Source organism: Sebastes fasciatus, chromosome 2 (assembly GCF_043250625.1).
Source record: "Sebastes fasciatus isolate fSebFas1 chromosome 2, fSebFas1.pri, whole genome shotgun sequence".
NCBI lineage: Eukaryota > Metazoa > Chordata > Actinopteri > Perciformes > Sebastidae > Sebastes > Sebastes fasciatus.
The window spans coordinates 31,116,431-31,142,148 of record NC_133796.1 but is presented as its reverse complement, the minus strand read 5'-3'; the positions used below and the strand labels follow the sequence as shown (position 1 = coordinate 31,142,148).

At 40.8% G+C, this 25,718-nt stretch overlaps 1 protein-coding gene across 3 annotated transcripts in view; it reads right to left on the bottom strand.

The window, feature by feature from the left end:
• furina (furin (paired basic amino acid cleaving enzyme) a) overlaps nt 1-25,718 on the bottom strand; it is a 102,937-nt gene that overhangs the window by 5,662 nt on the left and 71,557 nt on the right. For all 3 annotated transcript variants that reach the window (XM_074619000.1, XM_074618991.1, XM_074618983.1), the window contains exons 7-15: nt 23,340-23,428; nt 14,553-14,725; nt 11,995-12,207; nt 8,983-9,083; nt 7,741-7,844; nt 7,369-7,486; nt 2,924-3,103; nt 2,706-2,830; nt 447-569 (exon numbers count right to left, since the gene is read on the bottom strand). In XM_074619000.1, the coding sequence (XP_074475101.1) occupies nt 447-569; nt 2,706-2,830; nt 2,924-3,103; nt 7,369-7,486; nt 7,741-7,844; nt 8,983-9,083; nt 11,995-12,207; nt 14,553-14,725; nt 23,340-23,428 (1,226 nt within the window). The remainder of the gene's footprint in view (nt 1-446; nt 570-2,705; nt 2,831-2,923; nt 3,104-7,368; nt 7,487-7,740; nt 7,845-8,982; nt 9,084-11,994; nt 12,208-14,552; nt 14,726-23,339; nt 23,429-25,718) is intronic.

Sequence of the window (25,718 nt, the reverse complement as noted above, 5' to 3'; positions counted from 1 at the left end):
ACGGACAGGAGTATCTTCAGACCTTGCCTATAGCAGTATTTGGATTAGGTAGGAGACGGCAGTATGGGCATCATTAAATTTAAATGAGGTTATTAAAAAGGGACCTGCAGTAAAATTTAATTTCATCTCATCAGAAGTTAGATCTTCATTTCAAATTGATACTGATGCTGAAGCTCCATGATGGCGTGACGTTAGCAGGAAGAGTTTGAATAAGATAATTGCGTGACTTTCAAATAAGTCCACTCACAGTTGATGTAGAGACATGCAAACAGACGCAGCTGAGCACACATGGGATAATAATATTTCACCCTGTTCCCCTTACACACTACTCCACATGTCACATCTCAGCATGACTCGGTAATTACTACAACCCTCCCCCCCCGTCAGCTGTTGTGACAGTGACTTCCTGTGAGGAACAAACTGGGGACAAGAGATACCAGTCTTACCGATGCATATCTGCCTCAGGTCCAAGGTCTTACAGTTGCCATTGGCAGGCTGAGCCCTGTCAGAGGAGCTGGAAGACTCTGAGCCGGTGCCATACAGCACCAGGATGAACTGGGTCAGAGTGCCTGAGTGGAGAGATAGAGGAGATAAAAAAATTTTTTTAGCAAACTGAAATTAACAGAGAGACAAAGTAGGCCTGTCAAAAACAGAAAGGCTCCGGGGCTCCGGCGCTCCGGCGCTCCCTAGGGTGGATTTCATAAATGTATCCTCTTCTCATTGTAGACTCGTGGATTTTCTGCATAAACTGACAGAAAATGACTCCTTGAAATGAGCTGCAATTTAAAGACAGCGTGATTTCACTCTGTGCATAATATGAGTGTTATAAAGTGCCCATCTCTGAAGAGTCATTCAAGTGCAGGGACTAGTGAGAGGTCCCACTTTAGTAAGAGGAGGGAGGCGTTTATCTAGATCTGTTTTCTTGGGTTTCTTGGCTTCTGAATACCGTGTTGTGGGTGGATGATGTAGAGTGCACACGGTTGTTGGTGGATGATGCAAACACAAAGAGTGAAGTTTTCACTCCACTGCTTTATCATGCCCCCTGCTAGAAGAAAAAGCGATTACTGCAGAGCTGTACAGAGTCAGCTCCACTGTTCCTATAAAGAGAACAAAGGCACTTTGGATACAGGAGCCACTTGATCTCTAATCTCCTGGCACCGAATCCTTAACCCTTGAGCTCAACTCTAGACTCAACAGATTAATGTTGAATAACGTTGATGTGAGGTCATTCTATGGCGTCTTGGTGGCCTAGTGGTTAAGATACATACTGTACCATGTGACCGCAACGCCCTATGTTTAATCCACTTGTTGCCTTTCTCCCATATCTCTACTATCACTGTCAAATAAAGGCAAACAATATACATATACACTGTATATATGTATATAAAGCCATTCTAAATTAGTGCTGAAATTAAAATATTAGTTGATTTAATACATTTGCTTCCCATAATTATCCAGAGTAAGTTCTTTTTCAAGTTTTCAACATAATAACTTTGCATATGAGAATCAGGATTTAGTATTCAGATTTATGACTTGTTTATATCTGTTTTTGGATCTTACTTCCCAGAGAGCGCTGCATGTGATTTTTCCCGGGAATGTCCCCACAGACATCCAGGCTACGGTCGAATGGTCAAAAAAAAACCTAACCCCTTCTCGTTAACCTCGATGGAAAACGTCATGAGTTCAAGGAAAGATGTGAAGGAGAATTCAGAAGGACTCGACAACTGCGGTGCTCAGAGAATCCTGACTGCACTGAGGGCTGGTTGATATGGCCAAAATTCTCTATCACGATATGGTCACTTCATATCTTGATAAGGATATATTGTATATCACCATGTAGCATGTTTTTCTGGTTAATTCAAAAAAATAAATAGTCAATATGAAATAACTACATGATAAAGCCTAGTTCTGTATACTCCTGTATGAATTAAATACTTTACAAACAAAAAGAAAAGTGAAGAGTATTTTCTCGTTTTAAGAACATGTGTGCAAAATGAACACAATAGTTTCAAGTGAAATTATAGAGGAAAAAGGGAATAGAGATATAGGCCTAGCCTATATCATGCTAGAACGGATATAAAAAAATATATACAATAGACATTTTATATAATTTTACCGATATATATCGTCATATTGCCCAGCCCTAACTGCACCTACACTATGCTACATAATTATGTGACAGCAGATTTTTCCTTTTTTTTTGTTTTTTTATGCAACTTTATTGAGTACAGTGACAAACTCAATGTTTTAAAATGCAAGTAAGGATTCCTGTCCAAACCAGAATCACACCTACTAAAAAGGATGTTTTCAATTTAAGCATAGTCGCAAAGAATTGTGGGGCGTTATTGTCTCCTTTCCTTTTGTAAAGGATGGTCCGGTGTATCCTATGCTAAAGGAGATAAGAAAGGAAGCATTGAAGCCCCTTTCCTTAGCATTTAGAGAAGCTTATCATGGCTGCCACTTAGAAACTTCTGGCTCATTTCACTCCATTAGGAACCTCCTTCAGTGATAGATAGTGACATTCATTTAACTGAAAATCTTCAAGAAAAGTAGTCAACAAATTGAATCAATAATGAAAATAATCTTTAGTTGCAACCCTATTTCAAATACGGCCTTAAGACAGATAAACTTGGACAGCACCAAATTCCAGATATGAACACACAAACATGCAGGCAAATCCACCAAAATGTTCATTTCTGCTTTACCATAGTCACTGGCACCGGCCACGTTCTCGATCTCCAGCGTCCACGCCCCGCTGGGCTCCTCGTCCCAGGAGTGGGTGGTCATGAAAGCCCAGTCGTTAAAACCTTCTGATGAGTAGTCATGAATCCTGCAGGACAACCACACGCAGGGAGTGTAAAGCGTTTGTGTTTAGCAACGTGCACTGTATTGTCTGTGTGTGTGCGCAGTCGCGTGTCTGTACCTGGGGTGGAGCAGAGTGGAGCGTGTGCCGGCAGGACTAATGAGGTGGATCGCCAGGTTTCCCCTGCGGTTGTAGGACAGGGTGAGCCGGGCCTGGACGTGCTCTAATGAGGTCACGTGAGTGTCTGACCCGAAGCAGGCGTCCACGCTCATGTTTATCGACAAATGGCTGCCAATGTTCCTGTGAAACATGAGAAACGACATATGAAGAAGACACATGAAGACAGCGGTATACGTTAGTTGTAGGTCGTGTGCTGCTGAAGTCATTACTGGCTCGTCCTGAGCTGTGACATTTGGCTGCCGGCCAGTGTGAAAGCCTGCGAAGGGTGAAGAGTTTGTGGCCTTGAACAGGATTAGCGTCTCATAACCTGTAGCACCAGTGTCCTCTGTGGAAGTAAAGCAGCCACCTCTTTTCACTCCCTCGCTTAAGAGATTACACACATCCACAACAATTCTGAGGCGGAGGAAGACTACGGATTTCAGTGACACAAGGTTGTGTGATCACTGAAGTGTCTCACTGTTTTAAGACAGAGTCCCTCCAGGTTCAGGCCCATACATTTTTCATGATGCATCATAGGTTGACATAAACGCCTTTGACCTTTGTGGCAGCCTCACATGGGAATAAACCAAAAGGTTTATTTTCTACAGCGGTGTTTCTAGGGAAAGTCAGAAAACATGAGAGAAGGAGATGGAAATTTATACAAATGGCTGCTGAAGTTGATTTATCATTGCCATTTGACCGCTGCGGCTCAGGCGCCTGTGATTTAAAAGTGTCGGAGAAGCAAAATGTGTGCGCCGGAGAAGAGCGACTGATCAAGAAAGAAAGAAAGATGACACGTTTGGCTCTTTTTATCATCGACACTTCAGTAGCAGCTACAGGTGAAAATCACCTCGTGATGAATGTGATCATTATTGCTGAAAATGAAAAGACGTCAGGAAAATAATACAAGATTTCTCTGTTCAGCATCACCAAAACACAACGCAAGCCAAAAGACCAACATTGCACAAACAGTATTATTTAAATTTTTTGTTGTCTTCTGCTTGAATTCATTTTTGGGTATTTAGCAGCTCACAGCAGATTTGGTCCAAAGCATTATGAAAGATCTACAAATATTAAATGATTTTTAAATCAAATCTGTTCACAGCAATAATCCTGGGGAAACACAAATGTGTATTTTAATCCAGTGTTAATTAAGCTTCTCAGAACCACCAAAAATATTCTGACAGGTGGCCAAATCTGAAGAATTGCCAACCATTTGGTGGTTCACACGCTTCAGTGTTTCGAAATCATGCATCACTTTTTGAAAATCTTTGTCAGAGCTTCACATACTACAGTTGGCAGTAATACAACATGTTGCAGTCCCGCTAGTAATTTGCATTAAGTTTGCTAAATCCTCTTTCAGAAAAAAGTGTGCACACACACACACATCTGAGTGTCTATCCATTACAATCAATGTTGAAACAATAGACAAAATCTATGGAGCACAGAACCTGCCAAAATAAAAAAATAAATAAATAAATGACTTGATAAAAAATGTTATTGAATATAGGAAAAATTATATTGTAAAAAAAAAAGAAAATAAACAAAAATAAATGTAGCCATTAATTAATTGATAGAATGTGACATATATTGATATTTCTGTTTTAATTTGCTTCTTTATTTATTTATCTTTGTATTAATTACCATATTAATGTACTCTTCTGCTTAATTCTACCCTTTAAATTATTCATGTATTATGAATAAATAAAATTGTCACATTTTATTAATTCATTCATTTTGCTATATTATTGACATATTCATTTATTTATCGAGTAATTTGTTAATTAATTTATTCATTTATTTTTGGCAGGTTCTGTCCTCCATAGAAATCTCTCTCATATCAATTTGAAACAATGCCTGTATGCTCACTGATTTGGTTAGACACGTGCTTACAGGAGCTTTCCTGCAAAGACTTCATGCTTTAAGGCACAATCCATTTTTCCAGATGTAAACAACACAAGGTCGGGCCAACCGATACAATTCAAATCAACGATCTGCAAACTCCTGCAACTCTGAAATCTATACACAGAATAAGACTAAACTCAAAACTCCAAAGTTATTCATTCATCATCTAACTGTTACAGACGGTAAAGGCATAAAAGGAATTGTAATTACGGTCATAATGGTGTAGTACTGCACTTTTAACTGGAAATGTGACTTTTTTGATCACTCTGTCATGCTTCTGTTAGATGTAATCACTGGATATAATTGACAGTGAGAAAGACACTACCGGCAGACTTATCTCAAGTCACTCTGGATAAGTGTGCCAGCTAAACACCTAAAATGTAAATTGAATAACCTGCCTTGACTGCTGCTGCCAGACGCTCGAACCATCTGCTCTGAGCATCTCATTGCTGCAGTAAAAGAGAGAGAAACTTCCAACCCAGCGAGGGAAGTGACAGCGAGCGCATAATGAAGAAGAGATGTCAGGCTGTGTTTAGACTGTGACACCGGGAAGAGAAGGAATAAAATGGCTGAGGAAAAATATAGAGTCTTAACTGCGAAAGCAACACATGAAATAACAAATTATTATTTTAAATGATCCCTGAGTGCCTGGCACAAACACACACACACACACACACACACACACACACGCACACACACACACACACACCGACACGGAGCATTTCAACGGGCGCCGAGCTGCAGATGAAGACGTAACGTGTCACTGCAGCAAAGCATGATGGCTCAGTTACACACGAGCATCTCCTACACCTGCGTTCTGTTATGGAGCGGTTTAATATAAATCACTCACTGCGGCTCGAACATCCAGGTTTATCTCATCATGCGTTTACGTCAAAACAATGTATGTAACATAACACTATGTATGTATTGTTTATCTGTTCTGCTATTTCTTGTAATGGTATACTGACTACTATTATTCATTTATCAGTAGTAAATTATCTTTCTGATCACATTCATCCCGTCATATTTTATAATACTGTGTTAAATGTACTTCTGTGCTTTATGTGCTGCTCCTATCTTAACCAGGACACTCATGTAAAACTATTTCTTTATGCCAGCGAGGCACTTTTCATGTAAAAAGGTACTCCGGTGATGTAGTATTACACTTCCATAAAGTTGGACTCTAACACGAGGCAGATTAACAGTCAGGAGATATCCTGACTTCAGGGTTATTTTTTCAAAATTTAGAAAGCTTCCTCCAGAGCCAGAGATGACATGTTAAATAACACTCCACCTATAAATTATGATAGAAATTATATACTGTATGTTACGGATGACACTTTTTATTTGAAATCCAAACTGCTGCTTGAACGTGCGAAACATTTAATATTCAACCTGTAATGATCATAGGCTGCATATAAGAAGTGGACGTAGTCACTGTGATGTCACCCATTGGTTTGTGGGCTACAATTTTGAAGCCTTGAGTTTGGCATTTTGGTCGTCGCCATCTGGGTTTTTTGCAACCAGATGTGACACGAGAGGTTGGAGCTAAGTACAACCGTGAATAAGACATTTTTAATGTTAAAAGGTTATAATTAACTTTCATGGACTGAAAACACACTGTGAAAGGGTTGAAGCTGTAAGAAGAAAACACAATCAACTCCCGCCGTGGTAGCAACCTGTCAATCAAAAGGTAGCCACGCCCTAAAGCATAGCCTGCTTTATGGTCTATATGACTCTAAATGGGACCATCATTTACTAAATGAACATCATGCTGTATTGAAGAAGACTTGAAACTAGCGACTGAGACCATAAACTCATGTTTACAATGTTTACTGAGGTAATAAATCAAGTGAGAAGTAGGCTCATTTTCTCATAGACTTCTATACAATCTGACTTCTTTTTGCAACCAAAGGAGTCGCCCCCTGCTGGCTGTTAGAAAGAATGCAAGTTCAAGGCACTTCCACATTGGCTTCACTTCTCAGACCTTGAGGTAGCTCACTGGTAATGATCGGCTCAACTGCTTGTATTCCAGCAGACGGCGCTCCTAAAATACACTGTCCATCCGATCCAGTGCCCTGCTGCTCTATCAGTAAACTAGGCTACTGTTGTTTTCTCTGCTAACGCACAATAGAGAAAACCAGCTGGCGGTGCTGAGCAGATAATCGTGACACACTAGCGGGGAAGTAAAGAGAGTAAAGATTTCTGTTTTGACACACAGGTGGAAACATTGTGGGTAAAGGTAACACTGCATTACAATAACGTTAGCTTGTCACTCAAGTGAGGCAGCGGAGGCACCTTTGAATGAACAGAACATTATTCGTAAATGTAATTTAGGATTAGGCTGTGTGGGCTGCATTCAAATTAAATCAAACAAATTACATGTTACTTTTAATTAGCTTGAACTAGATATTTTTGACAGCTGTAGTATGTGTGATCAGGGTGTTGAGATAAATTCAGTGAGCTGTAACCGTGTGAGTGTGCTTGTGTGATGTACTAACCTTGGCTCACAGACCATGGTGATCACACATTTCCGCTGTGGCCTCACACTGGTCCATGTTTCTGCCAGCGCTACAATTGCACTGGCATCAAGTAGACCGTATCCGTATGAATGGCTAACTGCAGAGACCAAGAGAGAGAAGAGGAAACAGACACATGAATGTCGGCCCGCTGAGAGCAGCATCCTCTCTCAGCTCCAACTTCACAGACGAGCTATAGCGCGCACCCCATTTTAAGCTTTCACACAACCAATTCCAGGGCCTTGCATCTCTAGTTACAATTTGGTTTATTCGATGCATAAACATGTTAATGAGCCTCGAAGGCATCTGTAAAACTGCAGAGGGCAGAAGAGAACTTGGAGGGAGTTGCTGTACCTTTGCGTCCAACCCCATTGGTTCTCCAGTCGTTGGTGAGCAGGTGGGCAGGGTGAGAAGTTCGAACAACCAGATGTTGCATGTCCCTCCAGGTCAGATTTTTACTGCAACGTGCGTGTATGCAAGCGCACACAAAGACACAGCCACATAAAGAGAAAGACACACACAGGGAAGCACACATGGTAAGACTCTTTGAGGAACTCAAACAGATCAAACAGACGCCTCTGACAATACATCCTACAGCGTTAACCTGCAGGTGGACAGCTGATTAAATACAAAGAAGTACCAGCCACATACTTTCCTGAGTTAGAGTAAATCTTCAGTCAACATGCTTTTGAATTGAATTTCTTCCCTTTCTGCAAAACTTACTGTAAAGAGAAAACCTGATTATCCTGCCTGCAGCCACGCAGGTTTGAATGGACACAAAAGTGTTACAGGATGTCACAGTTGGGTTCAACTTTAAATGTATAATTTCTATTATAGATTTAGTCAAATAAAGCAAATCATTTTGTAAGTTTGCTCAAATCGCTTTCTCATGAAATCTGTTCCTAATTGCAATCCTTTTCCTTTGCAATCCCCTCACCCTGTTTTGCCACAAGACTAATTACTCATTTTTTTCCTGGACTGTTCTGACGTTCATGTTTGTCCCTCCATTAGTGCTGCGTGACTGGATAAGAATGATTAGTGCTGTTTTTTATGAATGCATTGTAAAAGTCTGTCAGGCAGAGGGGTTAAAAAGGAATTCATAAAATGAGATAATCATGCAGAATCGATGAATAAACGAGCAGCGCCTGCAGTTAAAGCCTGATTTAATACAAGAGTAGTTAAATTTATAATCGGGCTTCTAAAAGTCTGTGCAAAAAAAAGGTAGAAAATGATTTTACCTGTTGCCACTAAATGACTAATTTGCAGTTAGGGAAACTTCTAACCACGTGCTAGAAACGGAGCTGGGCAGAGTGGGGTATTAATTCAAACTACTTTGGCTTTCTGAATATATTAGTGTCCATGCAGGTATGGTAAATGACCAATCCTTCTCTAGAATAATGGCAGCACAGTCTAATCATGAGTTTGTTCTGTACAAATTATACGTTTAATGCTTTTCTTTTCCATAGGATTAAAATGATTTTAATCAAAAAAAGTCAGGGAAATATGCAGACGCTGATGAAGGTTAGAATGAGGCTGTAATGCCAAAGAGAATTACGAGGCTTGGTGAGACTCAGAGAAATGGTGATAAGCACTTACTTGGCCTCAAGGGCAAGAGCGATGATCCCAGCAGCCAGCGGGGCGGAGGCCGAGGTGCCTGTGTGGGAGTCTGTGCATTTTGATTTGAGGTCTGTAGTCACCTACGGAAGACAAACACGGTAAAGCTGAAACAGACAGCTCCGACACAAAACATTTACCTGAAGTTATTCTTCCGATTCAGTTTTATAACTCTGGTCTGTCCTCACAAAACTAAACTTTTACCAGAGATGCTCTTGTGCCTTAACATTAAAAGGTACAGTGTGTAGGATTTGGTGACATCTAGTGGTGTGGTTGCAGATTGCAACCAACTGAGTACCTCTCCGCTCTCTCCTCCCTTTCAAGACTGCAGTAACGTGAGCCGGCGAGTGCAAAACCGCCATAACGTCAGTCACCTCACTCAGAGGCCATCCTTACCATAATAACACTACTTTAGGAGCAATGGAAGTTTTGCACTTTTCTTTTGATGTTACCACAGTTTCACAATCGTGTCGGAGAACTACGGTGGCCTTCAGGTAATGTAAAAATGTGAAAGGCTCTCAGTAGAACCAGTGTTTTGTTTGTCCGTTCTGGGCTACTGTAGAAACATAGTGGGGCAACATGGCGGACCCGCTCCCTATGGAGATATGAAGGGCTCATTCTAAGGTAACGAAAACACAACAATTCTTAGTTTCAGCTGATTATACACTAATGAAAACATAGTTATTCATATTATATTCCATTTCTGCTAATAGATCCCCCCAAAATGTAAGACACTTCCTTTAAAAAATACATTCACAAGATGTTTAAATTCCTGTCACCCGATAACTCGGAATTTGCTTCCTTTAAGTGAGTGAAAAATGTTATTTTCCATCACTTCCTCTCTTACTATCTCATACGTATTTGCTGGGGGCAGAAATTGCCCTACAGTTAAAGAAGCGGGAAGTTAAGAGCAAAAAGTCCTCAGCACGGCTCTCTGGACCAGCTGGAAAAATCAGAGCAGGGAAATCGTATAACTCATGCTCACCCTCTCTCAAACAACTACCAATGAGGTGCCTTTGAGCAACACTCAAACTGCCCCGGTAGAAATCTCCTCGGTGACCCACAGCAGAGGGCTGCGGTTGCACTGTGGGCAGCTCCCAGGAGTGAATTTCTGCAGCTGCATGAATACAAAGTAAGGCGGTGCAGAACCAGCATGTTTGTACTCAGCAAAACCTGTCTCAGGACAGATAAAGGTTACAAAACACTGCTTCGCGAACAGCCCCCAGTCCCCCACGATAGAATCCTAAAGGGGAGGTCAATCTATGTAACTGAATACGACGATACAAAAGCAGTTGGAATCAAAAATCTGCCCTCTGTGCTGACTAATGCAGAGCCTCCAGAAACTGATCTTTTAATAAATGCACTGGCAGAACTGACTTTAATGCTCCAATTATGCATTCAGGAGCTTCCCATATCCCCCTTACTTTAAATTGAAAGAGAAGGATAATATAGTGAAAAAAAACCTAAACAGACATTAAGATATTCGCTCCTGCATAACCTCAGAGGTCCCACCCTCTCTTTTCTCCTCCATCTCTTCATTCCCGGGTACATGAGTGACAGCACAATTAAGTGAGTACAGCACTGAGGCATTATGGGACCAGCCACATGTCACGGAGATGTCATAAGCTGTCCGTCCAGTTGGCCCGGCCGCTAGACTGCATGCTAGGAAAAGAAAGACTGTGCATGTGTGTGATTTTGTGTTTGCGACAAGAATGTTAAGTAGCAACAGATTGCCAGACGGAGTCTCAGCCGTTCGCTATTCATAATAATTTTAATGGTCCGAGGCTGAATGAATGGAGGAGAAGAAGAAGAAAAGGAGGACAGAATGAAGAAGTCATGCTGTGGTTCAGACAGAAGGCTGCAGAATGGACTGTTTTCTGTGATAGCAAACTGCTTATTTGGATTTTGGACTGTTGGTCGGAAAAAACAAGACTATTTTTCGGACTATTTAAAGACCACAAAAATCAGTTTATCAAGATAATAACTGATAGATTAATCGATAATTAAGATAACTGTTACTTGCAGCCATGTATGTACAAAATGTACATACGTTTAATATACGGTATGATCAAATGGCATTCCTATTGGGTTTAGAAACTTTGAAAATGCAGCTAAAAAGATAAAACATTGTTGTCATAGTTTGGTATTTTATCATAAACACTTCTCATTAATTTAGGCAGTTATTGGGTAAAACTTTATTCTAGTATAATGGTTGGTATACTGGTTGATTATTTTTATTTGATCAAGTTTGTCATTATTATATTATATTATATATATATATAAATAATAGTGAAAAACGGCCATCACAATGTCCAATGTAACGTCTTCAAATTTCTTGTTTTGTCCGACCAGCTATCCAAGCAAGCCACAAAAAAACAAACAGATTTATCTATTGATTATTACCACGATTAAATCGATTAGTTGTTTGGTCTATAAAATGTCACACGATGATGAAAGATGTTGATCAGTGTTTCCCAAAGCTCAAGATGACGTCCACAAATGTCTTGTTTTGTCAACAACTCAAAGATAATCAGTTTCCTGTCATAGAGATCACAGGGATGCACGCGCACCTGGGTGATGTGATACACAGTCCTGCAAATGGTTTCACACTATTCCAGTGATCTACAGGTGGGGGTACCGCTAAAAATGCATAAAAACATACATAATACAATACATAAAAATGTGCCATCAAAGGCAGCGAAGATGAAGACTGAAAGTAAATATGGATGTAAACAATCCAGGCTTCAAAATGTAGAAAACAAATCGGCTTTGTAAATGTTTTAGGAGGCAGGAAATGGGTTCAGCACAGTTTGTTAGACCTCAAGGATGCAGCCCGGATAAGTGTTTGTCATTCAAACACATTTCAGCAGCTATAAAGAAGCTGTTGATTTCACCTTGGAAATAAATATCTGACCATTTTTTAACCACAGGCATTGAAGCAGAAGCTCAGTTAAAGCGAGGGACACAAGGAGAGGAATGGAATGAGAGACTCACTATCTGTTTCTCGTTGAGGTTCCCCGAGCTGTAGGTGGTGGCGAGGGTGGAGGAGCACGCCTCGCTGTACCAGGGGACGTTGCCGTTCTGGGTGGAGCTGCTAATGGACAGGGTGTAGATGCTGTTGGTGTAGCCGTCGCAGTTGCAGCTGTCCTTCTCTCTCCCTCCGTTCCCAGAAGCCCACACAAAGATGGAGCCTAAACCACCACGACCCTGGAAAACATACCGTATATTCAGACAAACGGAGATCCTTTCATTCTCATTCATTCATGCCGTGGACCACCGCTAACCAGAAAAGAACAAAATCTCATTCAATCTTTAATAGGAATCCCAATTATAGGAGGGCAAATTCATTTCAGGGCTCATTTCAGAAAGGGCCCATTAAAACGCAGCATACATCACAGAGGCCGCGGTGGTCACTCAGTAAATTAAAAAGAGCTATACATTGCGTGACAGCAACGCAATACAAAAAGGCACTATATGACAACAGCTCATTGTGATAAATCATCCAACCTCTCAGCCTTTGAAGTGCAATAATTTTCATCTAAGAGCCGCTTTATTGTATTGAGTGGAGCCATCTCTCTCCGCATTGATCAAACCCAGCTATGCACCACCCACACCACCATCTGACAGAACCGTCACTGTGGCAATTATCTTAGTAGTCAGTGTCAGCGATTCCAATCAGCTTTACAGCACATGCCTTGAATCCTACTGCTCTGTAACAAGAGTCAGTGTTAGCTGGATGGATGTTTTGATTCATGGAGGGCAGATGTGAGATTCTTGGGTGTGATCTGTATGCTTATTGATCTGTTGACTTGTTCATTTTTTATATCTATACTAGAGCTGTCAAAGTTAACACGATGTGTTAACGCAACTTGCGATTTTTAGGTGCGACGGAGGCTACATAACGCTCCAAAGTTACACTACACTTTGGTGAGGAAAAACTAGCACAGCCATTTTCAAAGGGGTCCCTTGACCTCTGACCTCAAGATGTGTGACTTAAAATGGGTTCTATGGGTACCCACCAGTCTCCCCTTTTGCCCACTTTATGATAATCACATGCAGTTTGGGGGCAAGTCATAGTCAAGTCAGCACACTGACACACTGACAGCTGTTGTTGTCTGTTGAGCTTCAGTTTGCCATGTTATGATTTGAGCATATTTTTTATGCTAAATGCAGTACCTGTGAGGGTTTCTGGACAATATTTGCCATTGTTTTGTGTTGTTAATTGATTTCCAATAATACATATATACCTATACATTTGCATAAAGCTGCATATTTGCCCACTCACATGTTAATAAGAGTATTAAATACTTGACAAATCTCCCTTTAAGGTATAATTTGAACAGATAAATGTGCAATAACTTTGTAATTAATCGCAATTAACTATGGACAATCATGCGATTAATCATGATTAAATATTCTAATAGATTGATAGCCCTAATCAGCCCTTATCTTTACATATATTTTATACACCTGATATAGATATATTTTCTATATCTATTACCTATATCTGACATGGTCCCATGTATTAAAACTAGTGCTGCCATCAACGAGAGGACTGTTTACGTGACAGCGTTAGGGATGTAAGAAAATATCAAAAATAGTGAGTATCACGATATTATGTTTTGTGATACTGTATTTATTCTCAAAATCACTGTTTTTAATTAATAGTTTACATGCAAAGATTATCTCAGTCAATACTTTATTATATTTGCAAAGAGATGCGTCCCCTCAGTGTATGTGCCCTCATAAAGTAGTGCTATGATGTTGGGTGTTACAGGGACTGTGATAAATGCAAATGCAGATCCCACTGTTCTGACTGCATAAAAAATACAACTTTTTTGTTACTCAGATTGTATGCACGGTGGTGTGTCTTTATACTACGATACTTTTCCTAAAATTAGATTTTAAAAAATCTCAATTCATTGTCTTGCTAACAGTATGGCAATATATTGAATCGTAGCCCCCGTATCATGATACGTATCGTATCGCCAGACTCTTGTAAATGCGCAGCCCGAGACAGCGTGGTGCCTTTTTGGTCAATATTCTGATTGCCATGTTGTTAAATGCTGACAGACTAGTTATAAATCTCTTTGTTTGGAAGCCTTTGATTATAAATGCTTTTCAAGTAATGCAAAGCTGCAGTAACTGGTTGGAATATAATTGTTTTTTTCTTCTTCTTTTAAACATCAATTCACGGTTTGAAGAGACCACATACTGACTGACTGAAATGAGCTGAGAGATAAAAGATGAGCTGGCAGTTTAAAAAGCGCCCTTCAACTAACAATGAATATTCAAAGAAAAACTTTTCATACTTCATTTCTGTCAGTGCTGCTTCTATTCACTTTCCAAGATTTTTCTCCCTGGTGGCTTTTAGAGGACATTCCCTTCCATTCATAATTGTCAGGGTCAAAAATTGCTTTGTTCTTCCCGCTTGTGTCCTCTCATGCTTGAACAGTTCAATTACTGACTGCTGAAAGGAAGCCACACACAGCCAGTAAATAAGTTCTGTCTCACACAAACACCCACAAACACACACACACACACACACAAACCTCTGTAACTCCACGCAGAAAAGCTTCTTTGGCGAGTTTGGCAGGTCCGTCGACAGTTTTGCCGTCATCCTCCGGGCCCCAGCTGGCGCTGTAGACGTCGATGTGCTGGGGGTTCAGACTGAGGGACTGGGCCTCCACCATGTCAGTCACCTCGCCGTCCAACATACGCACACCTGCAACACATACAGACACACAGATGACAAAACAGAAAGGTTTTCTTAGTACATAGATAGTATTTTTTATGATAAGTAAAAGTTAATATGAATTGAACACCTAATAAACATAGAACCAAGTGATGTGAAGTCAAGTTAACGGCTAGCAGCTCAAGACTACATTACCCGCTACTACAGTAGCATAACCATAGACTGTATATAAGAAGTGTCACCAATTGGTTTGGTGGACTGCCGTTTTGAGGCCTTGAGTTCGTCATTTTGGCCGTTGCCATCTTGTTTTTTTGCAACCAGAAGTGATACAAGAGGGTGAGGCCAAGTACAACCGAATGCTGAATAAGACATTTTTAGGCAAACAAAATTTTAATATCAACTTTCATGAACTGAACCCACTGTGAAAGTAGTAAGACGAACACACGGACAACTCCCAGACCGGACAACGACGTGGTAGCAACCTGTCAATCACAAGGTAGCCACGCCCTAAAGCATCCCCTGCTTTATGGTCTATTTGACTCTAAATGGGACCATCATTCACTAAATGAACATCATGCTGTATTGAAGAAGACTTGAAACTAGCGATTGAGACCATAAACTCATGTTTACAATGTTTACTGAGGTGATAAATCAAGTGAGAAGTAGGGTCATTTTCTCATAGACTTCTATACAATCAGACTTCTTTTTGCAACCAGAGGAGTCGCCCCCTGCTGGCTGTTAGAGTTTAAGGCACTTCAGCATTGGCTTCACTTTTCAGACCTGGCGGTAGCCCACTGAGCATAACAAGTTGCACTGTGGGTAACGTAGGTGCCAGGTTTCGACAAGAAAGAATATAATGTGGGATAAAAAGACCATATCTCTGAATCTGTTGCATTGCTAGCGCAGTGCTAAATCAGTGGAGTACTCTTTTTACCACAAAAAAGGACTACACTGAAACATGCAAAAAGTGCTGCAAGTGATGACAATCTTGCAAGATCCTGTTCCTCTAGTCTGCAGCTCAGTGCTTTAGTTCATGGTGTTGTAGCTCTGTAGTTCCACCTGACCTGTTCAGCTAGGTTTGAAATGTGTAGGGACAAAGCCATGCTGCTGTAGTGTTGTGTAATTTGCATTTTTACACGCTTGTTTGCAATGCTGTCCATTGTCTGCGTGCATTTGTACAGCTCACATGCAGCGGTGCAGCACATGCTGCTGGCATTTGTTATTTGCGCATCCACTGTGACGCTCTTATGGACCCCACCATGTAAATCAACGCCATCTCTATTGATTTGCTTTGGCGCTTGAGCAGGTTGGGGGAAAAAAACAAACCTGAAATGGAACTAGATCAATTGCATTGTGGGTGAAATGCCTCCTCAAGTGTGCAGCAGACTTCTGAGACAGAAATTTCAGATAAAAAGATGAAAGACAACATTAGTTGTCTTCCTCTATGTGTCTGGATGAAACTGTCTGAGTGCAAATTGAACCAGACTTGCTCTTATTTCAAGAGAAGTGAACAAGTCAGCCAAAGTTAATTGAGATCAGTGATCATTGATGAAGAGCTGTGAACCAGAGATAAAACAAATACATACACACAGCAGTGCAGGAGAGGCATACAGAGCGGGAGGTGTTTGTCCTAACGTTCCTCCACAGAGAGAGTGGTGAGAAATCAAAGGCACCTAAAAAACAAACTAATTTCCCCCTTTGGTGCATTGCAGGTCAGGTTACTCCATGCTGCTCTATGTGGGTTAAAGTAACCAAGCAGTGTCTCTTTGAAGTCCTCCAAAAGCATCAAACAGGCGCTGGGCTGCTAGTGTTTCCATGGCAGCCTGCACTTCTGTGATTCGCTGAGGAGACTCAAGTATCTCCAGTCCCCATCCAAATTATCTGTCTATCCCAAAACCCAGACACCAAGCTTGATAATGCATCAAGGTTCAATCTATTTCTTGTGTATATGCACAGTGCAGTATCATGAGTCGCTCATTAACTCTCAGATCAAGTGAAGCTCAAGTCAATTTAGCATTTATATTTTCTTTTAAATGTGTACCCCCCGCCTTGTACTACTCAGGTGTAACTTCAATTCATACTGTGCAATACTTTCAGGTGAAATTTCATTCCAGTCACTGTGCAATATCATATTTCCACTTGTGAAATTGTGTTGATAGTCTGTTTATTGTCAATACTGTTTATATTGTTCCTATTTTTATATTTTTCCTTCTATTTAAATTGTTCATATTTTATGTCTGTCTACTTTTGTTTTGCTTATTTTTTTTTTACTGTGTTGTATCTTGCTTTTTGTTTTTACTGCTACTTGTTGTTTCTGCACTATCCCCTTTGCTGCTGTACACTAGAAATGTCCCCACTGTGGGACTAATAAAGGAATATCTTATCTTATCTTCACCCAACGTCAGCTGGGATGGGCTCCAGCACCCCGCGACCCCGAATTGGATCAGCGGTTACGGATAATGAATGAATGAATGAATGACAGAAATTTGAACAACTGCTGGTTGAAAAATATAAATGCTAGTATGCTGTCTGGCACATTTTTGCCTCTATATGAGAATTTAGGAGATTTTCTTTTTCATACAGATATAGTGCATCCTGTGTAAAAAATGTAATTGCTTATTCACTTTCTTGCAGAGAGTTAGATGAGAAGATCGATACCACTCTCATGTAAAGCTGCAACGATTAATTGATTAGATGTCAACTATTTAATTTATTGCCAGCTATTTTGATAATCGATTAATCGGTTTTAGTCATTTTTTAAAGAAAAAAAAGAGAAAAATTCTATAATTTCAGCTTCTTCAGTATGAATATTTTCTGGTTTCTTTACTCCTCTATGACAGTAAACTGAATATCTTTGAGTTGTGGACAAAACAAGACAATTGAGGACGTCATCTTGGGCTTTGGGAAACACTGATCAACATTTTTTACCATTTTATAGACCAAACAACTAATCGATTTATCGAGAAAATTATCGACAGATTAATCGACAATGAAAATAATCGTAAGTTGTTGCCCTATTATCATGTCTTTACAGCAAATATGAAGCTACAGCCAGTTAGCTTAGCTTAGCATAAAGATGATCGGAAGTGTGAGAGTGGCATCGATTCTCTCATCTAACTCTCTGCAAGAAAGCCAATGAGCGTCGATCCCAATGTGTTGAAATATTGCTTGAATATCATCAGCGAGTTGACTGAAATAAAACAGCCGCAGATAGAAGTAAAACAAGATTCAGACAGTTTGACCCTGAGAGAGAGAGAACAATGGCAGCAACCTCGTAGTGCTTAATTTATTGTACTTTTGTTGGAACTGACGCTCACCTGAAGGACTACTTTTATCCCAAAGTTATGAATATTGGAAGATCTAAGCCAGCCAATATGTGTTTGAAATTACTGTGGAGATATTTCACAGGAGTGTCTCTTGGCTGAATAATGAGCTGTAGTGCGGCAGGTGGCACGGGGTCAAGTGGGTAACTGATCTTGTGCGCAGAGGAGTCACAGAAGCTTCTGCACTGCTCCCTCTGCACTCTGCCTTCCCAATATATTCTCCACGGCCAATAAAATTAATAAACTGGCCTGAATAAGCCCTGCTGATTTGGATTTAACTTGACAATTTGGGTTCCTGCCTTTTGTTTCCGATGATCTGGAGAATGCTGTTTGTCTGTCTGGCTTCCAGCTGTGGAGAGCTATTGTAGGACTTGCACAATCTGGACTCTCGGGTGTTGCCGTGCTGCGTGTGTGTCAGTTTAATGTTCAGTGGATGTTTGGCATGTCACCATACAACATGCGTCGGGGGGAAAATTTCATACTTGAACCTTACACCTGGCAATTATTAAGTGTAAATTATGGTTTCAAACTGAAAAATAGGATTCAAACATTTGAAAATTAGATTTTAATGAAATAACTGCTTCACTCTTACAATGTTGGCTGCAGAGGTGTGGACTTTATGGACTTTAGACTTTAGACTTGCAACTCGACTTGGACTTCAACACCAGAGACTCATGACTTCACTTGGACTTGACTTGGACTGAAAATACTTCATACCTTCCTCCAAGCCTAAAGATTAAAAAGCATGTTATTTAAAAAGCGTGTGCATGAAGGCGATCAACTGCTCGGTACCGGAGGTGACTTCGACAGCATCGGAGATGTTGCGTTTATTTACTTTTTGAGAGATCCTTCATTGATTTGTTTGGAAGGTGGATTTACTCGTTGGGAAATAACTGAACTGAACAAACTGAATTTCTATCTTTTGTTGTTTAGTGCTGAATGTGTTTTTGGCTGGACCGCATAGGGCCAGCCCTACAAACGCAAAAGTCTGCCAAAGACTGACTGAGTGATGAATTTACATATTTGATCGGCCGAGTGTTGGAGTTTCATAATTGGCTGTTGCTCTTTCAAACTGAAACGCCGAGGAACAGTCCTTTATGCAAAAAAGCTCGTCCAGCAAGACGCATCCAGCTCAAGAAACTTGGACCAAGCTGTCAAACTAGGCGATCTAGTTCTAAAATGAAATGAGATTCAGCAGTGGCACCGCCTATTTCTCGCTTAAAATGTTTTCAGAAGTAGATTTTGATGGATTGTTTAGACGGAATAACAAAAAGTTTACGAGCAGGCCGCCATGTTGTTTCCTGTTTGAAACAGCAAGCAGAAAACCAGGGACCAATAACGTGCATTCAACGAGAGAGTAAACGTCACCGCTAGAGCGGCCAGTTGAGTGGAGCAGCGCGTCCCCTAGTGTTCTCATCAGACCTGGTGGACATGTAGCGCTGGATTCAACATTATAGACATGACCACTGACTATTTGTTTAACAATTTAGCCACAAATTCCCAGACTGACCCCACACGGTCCGGCCATATACTCAGTTTTGACCGAGTCTTGTTTGTTGAAATCTGGACTCTTTATTTTTAGTGAATATTATTTGGACCTCATTATCGTACACTTAATTCCCCAAATCCACTTTGTTTGAACCAATCCGGCAGCATCCAATCAAGTTGCAGGAGAAAACCATGAAGAACTAACTTACGTTACTGAGCACCAGTTGGCACCAGTTACTCTGTTATTAAAATGGTATTGCATTTGGTGAGGAGAGCGCATTATGACTTGTTTAGGACTCATAACTCAAAGTTTAGGACTTGGGACTTGTCAGTTATGACTCAGGACTTGAGTGCTTACTTGTGACTTGCAAAACAATGACTTGGTCCCACCTCTGACTGGCAGTGTCGTGCTTTAAATTACAAATCTGTGTCTTCAAAGTTCTGAAACGTACTTTCAAATCTTAGTTTTAATGTTTTGACGGTAGTCAGAATCAGCTTGAATGGCCAAGTATGTGAACACATACAGTATGAGGAATTTGACTCTGTTTTTTTCATTGCTCTCAATGTATTTACACATGAATTGAGTTTCTAGTATCTGATTCTACTGATGGAAAAAAGCCTCGAGTGTGGATAAAAGCATGTGATGGTTTTCACAACACCGTGCTGCCTCCCGCTCCACCTACATGTTCACACACAGCCTTGTTATGATAGAAACGCTGATGCCATGTGGTATACTCCCACTTGCCATCTGGAGATCATAAAGAGTTACGGCACTATTCTGACGGGGTCTGATCTTTATAAGAGCTAGAAGTAGACAGGAGGCTATTGAGATAAGCTGAGAGGTGATGCGATAGAGCATGCACGGATATAAAGGAGCTCCTACCACACTACATCACTGTGCTACATCCTGGAGTCAGACATTACAACTACATCCTCACACAGGAACAAGAAATAAGCAATCAAACACATGTGCTCTGTTCTAATGATGTGACTATAACAACAACTAACTTTAACCCCGATAGTCCATTTAATGGGGCTTCAATTTTAGAATCGTAGTGGGAGAAAAAACTAAAATAAAACATCATGAAATGATAAAAACAAAAGTTTGTTTACCATGAAAAAAATACACAAATCAACTTTGGTGTTTTTTAAATATCAAAAAGCTTCTTTTGAAGAATGGGAACAGAAACTACAAGTGTTCCCTCCCTGCAGGCAGAAGAAAAACAACCCATCAGGGTGCCAAATCCTTTTTAGAACAAACAAATTAATATTTCACAATATTTTGCCACTCTCAGATATTTTATATCTTCTCATAAATGAGCAGATTTTACTGTCCGTTTGTGTGTCTCTGACACAGATAAATAATCTTAAACTAAACTGTTAGTGTCATCTTTTAATTATGATGTTTTCCATTAATTGTGGCACTGCAGTCAAAGTCTGACCCCTTTAAGGCCAAACGCCCGCTGTAATATTTTTCATCTCAATCCATGTCCCATGGGCTTAGTGTACTATTTACACCTTGACATCAGAACTGTACGCTCACTAAAAAACAAGGTAGCACATTAGAAGTACACAGTGAGTGAGTAACAAAGTAAACAGACTTGTCAAAAATTCCTTTTTAGTTCAGCTGTGATTCCTTTCTCTCTTTCTCCCGCCATCTCCCCATTTGCACTGTAATTACTATTTTCATTATCAATGAATCTGCCATTAATTTCTCGGTTAAAGGGATAGTTCGGGTGATTTGAAGTGAAGTAGCCAGACAGGAGTACCAGCACGGGAGCAAAGCAATGTAGTGCTGTGGACGCGGCCGGCAGCAAAATATATTTTAACCACCTAAAGTACACGAATATTTAGAATGTTTTCACCGCTTTATCCTGCCATCAGACAGCCGTTTCCAACTGGGCACTAAAGCCTTTATCTATGCTCTCTACAAAGCCACAAAAGCAGTAATTTGACCTCGCAGAACACGGGAGTTGCTGGTCTAACGCTGCCTCGATCGGTAGGTTTGTTTGTGTTATTGTGTGACCTCGGTGTTTTAAAGGGTTAGTTCGGAGTCACTGAAGTCAGACAATAACAAAAACAAACCATCTGATCAAGGCAGCGGTAGAACAGCAACTCCCATGTTCTGCGAGGTAAAATTACCATTTTTGTCAATGGAGTCGGGTGGCTTTGAAGAGAGCACAGATGGATACAATCTCTCAACACATGGCTTCAGTTCCCCGTCAGGGCTGTCTGACAATGATGATCTCATTTTGTCTTGTGTTACAAATCCCCTTTCCTTTACAGTGGTGCGCGTTCACTCTGCCCGGTGGGTCAGCTCGGTGTGGGAAGATCCCCTCGTGGGAACTCTCCCCGGCGCTGGCTGGCCCTCGTTGGATTAATCATTTTGAGTAATTTGTTTAAGAAAAAGAAGAAAAAACTCTGATTCCAGCTTCTTAAATGTGAATATTTCCTCCGTAGCGGTGCACCGCGACCAGCTGTAGGTCAGCTTGTAAAGGCCTGCTGTGAAGGTGGCGCTTTACAGCGCCTTCACCCAGACCTCGCTGCTTAGTCCTCTCTCCCTGTGGGGAGGGACGGTGTGACTGTCAACCGGGTTGGACTGTCCTCCCCCATGGACCCCATCTCGTTTACAATGCTTTGTGGGTGTGACTTTTTTTTTTGTTTCCGTGTCATCACCATTCATATCTGTACAACCCAGTGTGTTTATGATTAAATTGTCTAAAAGAGCACAAAGTTCTTCATACATCTAGCACCTTCATTTTGCTCTCAAAGTGCACCAGATTGATATATTTAACTTTAAAATGTAGGCTACAAAATGTTCTTTCTAAATGCATGATGTTTCCAAAGTCAGTGAGTAATCTCGATCTTAATATTGACCAAAATAATTGTGATTATGATTTTTGCCATAATCAAGCAGCCCTGCTTGTTTTGTCCCTGAAATATTCAATTTGCAAACAAGCAACTCCTCCCATTTGAGAAGCCCTTACCAGAAAAGCATTTAGCTTTAATAATAACAAACTGTTGATCACTTAATATATAGTGGATTCCTGTTGATTGACTAAAACAACGAGAGAATGTGCAAGAGAGAGAGAGGGAGAAAGAGAGAGAGAGAGATATCTTGCATTGCCGTAGAGCAGCGGGGGCTGACATCACAGCGGGGCGTCAGTGAGACCCTGTCAAATGTGTATTCTAACTATCTAACTTCAGCCAAACTGACACAGCTTCAAAACAGATCTTATAGTGGGCGTTTTGCCTTCAACAAACTATAAAGACAGTGTTTGCAGTACTACAGTCAAACTCTGAGGCTCTTCCTCTCACTTCTTTAGAAACACCATCAGCACAACCAGATGTCTCTAAATACATCAAGTTAGCAGTTTATCAGGTACAGTCTGTACTGTGTATTGAAGGCTGTACATAATGTTTTGTCTCTGAACCAATTTACAGTAGATACCGGAACATTAGAAGTGAGTTATATCAACCATTTGACTTGTATACAAGTCGAGAGCAGTGCATTTGACATTTAACACAGTGTCCATAAAAGCTGTAGCACCAAATCATTGCAGAAACTGCATACCACTGTGCTTTTTCAAAACTGTCACTCCATGCAAAACCACTACAGTTACAGTGAATTGGCAATCCACATCACATCTGTGGTGATGCTCAGAAAGATTCAGTGGCGTGCTGTGCCAGGGAAATGGACTGAAAATAACACTGGCGCTGCGGAACAAGTAGTTCAACTATTCTGGCTGTCAAAAAAAGAAAACAGAGATGAAACTCAGGTTTTCACCCATGAGATCGAATCAATTATCCACCTGTTTATGGTTTGACCTTACCTCCGATCTTGGCATTGTAGGCCACTCCGACTCCACAGATCCCATTGTTGGCTACTGCGGCCACCTCTCCTGCACATCGTGTTCCATGCCTGGACAGGAAGAATGAGAAAGTGAGAGGTAAGGAAAATGCTTATCCTTGTGTCGTTCACCTTATGACACAGCATTTTACTGTATAAACACAGGTAGTGTACACATGTCTAACAACGGTTGCTTGTGAGGGAACGTGCTCCCTCCTGCACCGAGGTCGAGCAGTAGACTGAGACAAAACAAACTTGTGGAGACAGCGTCTTGGCTTTGATTCCTTTAAATAAATCTGAATGGCTAAAAGAAAACATTCAGCCAATGAGTGGAGGCCTATGTACATTATCTATGGCCTTCTAGTATTATAACCTTGGAATGCCTACGGGGCCTGAATCAGGCCGGGTGAAAAGGGAAATAAGATGACATACTACCGTCACACATGGGAGGAAATTGTGAATTACATTTGCCCTTTTCACAATAGGTCTTTCATTAAGCCTGAGCCTCTGTAGTAAGACCTAGCTCCGGGCACCGCGGCGTAGAGATCCAAGAAGCCGCTACAAAGGGGCTGATCATCACATTCCAGTCAGGTGTATTCCCCTAGTCTGCCAGATGGATACGCACTCTTAATGCCTTTCAAACCATGGCGCAATCCCCGCTGGAGTGCAGCCATTCCCAGACAGGAATGCTGGAGCCAGGGCAACACTGTGCCACATCAGGAAACAACAGAAACCGTGGACATTCACTATTCAAGGAACTATCTACGCCAGCAGGTTTCCATTAAGGCACTCTGGGTATCCAGCCAAACCAAAAACACGAGAATCAAAACACCACATCAGCAGCAGACATCCTCCTCTGACACAACAGGCTTTATCTGCTGTCAGGATATGAAGGTAGCTGCCAAAACTGCCATTATCACTTATTAAGGAGCATTAAAGAACTCTTACATTTAAATGGAATTTAAGCTGTTCACAATTGACAGGTCAGAGGCCACAGAAGCCATAACCCATATTTATTTGACTAACTATTTCTAATAACCGTTAAGACGTCTGCTTTCATTTAAGACACAGGTGTAAAGACAGAAGGTCAGAGAATTGTAATTCATCTGCTGGCTCCTTGAGATCTCTTTAGACACGCTGATGAGCTGAGAGGGCGGAGGTTAATGTCAATGCCACCGGCGACATTGGCACCACGTCTCTAATGTGTCACAGGACGACAGTTAGATGGAGTCACAGGCCCGGCTGCAGCATGCTAATAAAAATCTTTAAAGACACAAAAGTAAACACACACACACAGAGAGAGAGAGAGAGAGCGAGAGAGAGAGAGAGAGAGAGAGAGAGAGAGAGAGAGGAGAGAGAAATGTCATCTGGACTATTTTTCAGAGAACCTTATCTCGACATTCCTGGAAGTGCCGGCCTGTTGACTTTGGGAGTCGTTATGACCTACAGCATCCGTGTTTGTGATGCAGCGGATGATAAGGAGCAGCTCAGGTGTCTGCGATGGGGATGCCGGGCATGCACAGGCCGATACCTCCAGTGTTCAACCGAGCCTTTCTCCAAATCTTCCTTTGACACATTCATTACAGTCACTTACATGGTAGACCGATTCATAGCATACAAATGCTGTTACGGAGGTGAAGCTCACTGATTCTGAATCTGATTATGCAAGAACTGCTTGCATAATCAGACTTTTGGGAGTGATTTCTTCCTGGGAGTGATAAAATGGATACAAGACGATATCCTTTTACTGCTCCCACTCACTGCTCAGGTCAATTTGAAGACGAGTGCATCGGTGGGTCAAATACTTTTGTGAAATTTTCTTGTGAAAGCAAAACTTAAAGAAGTCCCTTATGTAAAGGAAATCAGAATATATTATAATATCAAAGAAAACCGAGGAATGGACACATATTAACATATTGAAAAGCTGGCTTTTTGCTTTGAAATTTACTTAAACTTTTATCAAAATTAGGGCTGTGTATTGGCAAGAATCTGGCAGTACGATATGTATCATGATATTGGGGTTATGATTCAATATATTCCGATATATTTGGGAAAAACTTTTATAGTATAAAGAACACAACATCATATGCATAAAATTGAAGAAAAAAAAGTTTACTTTTTTTATGATCTATGATTTAGGATGATTTATGATTTCAAAGAGGACCTATTATGCTCATTTTCAGGTTCATACTTTTACATAATACATATGTACTACTACATCTTAACATGCTTTAATGTTCAAAAAACACTTTACTTTTCTCAAACCAGCTGTGCTGCAGCACCTCTTTACACCCTCTGAAAACAATTCCCTCCCTCCCCAAAATCTCAGTCTGCTCTGATTGGTCAGGTTGGCCCACTCTGT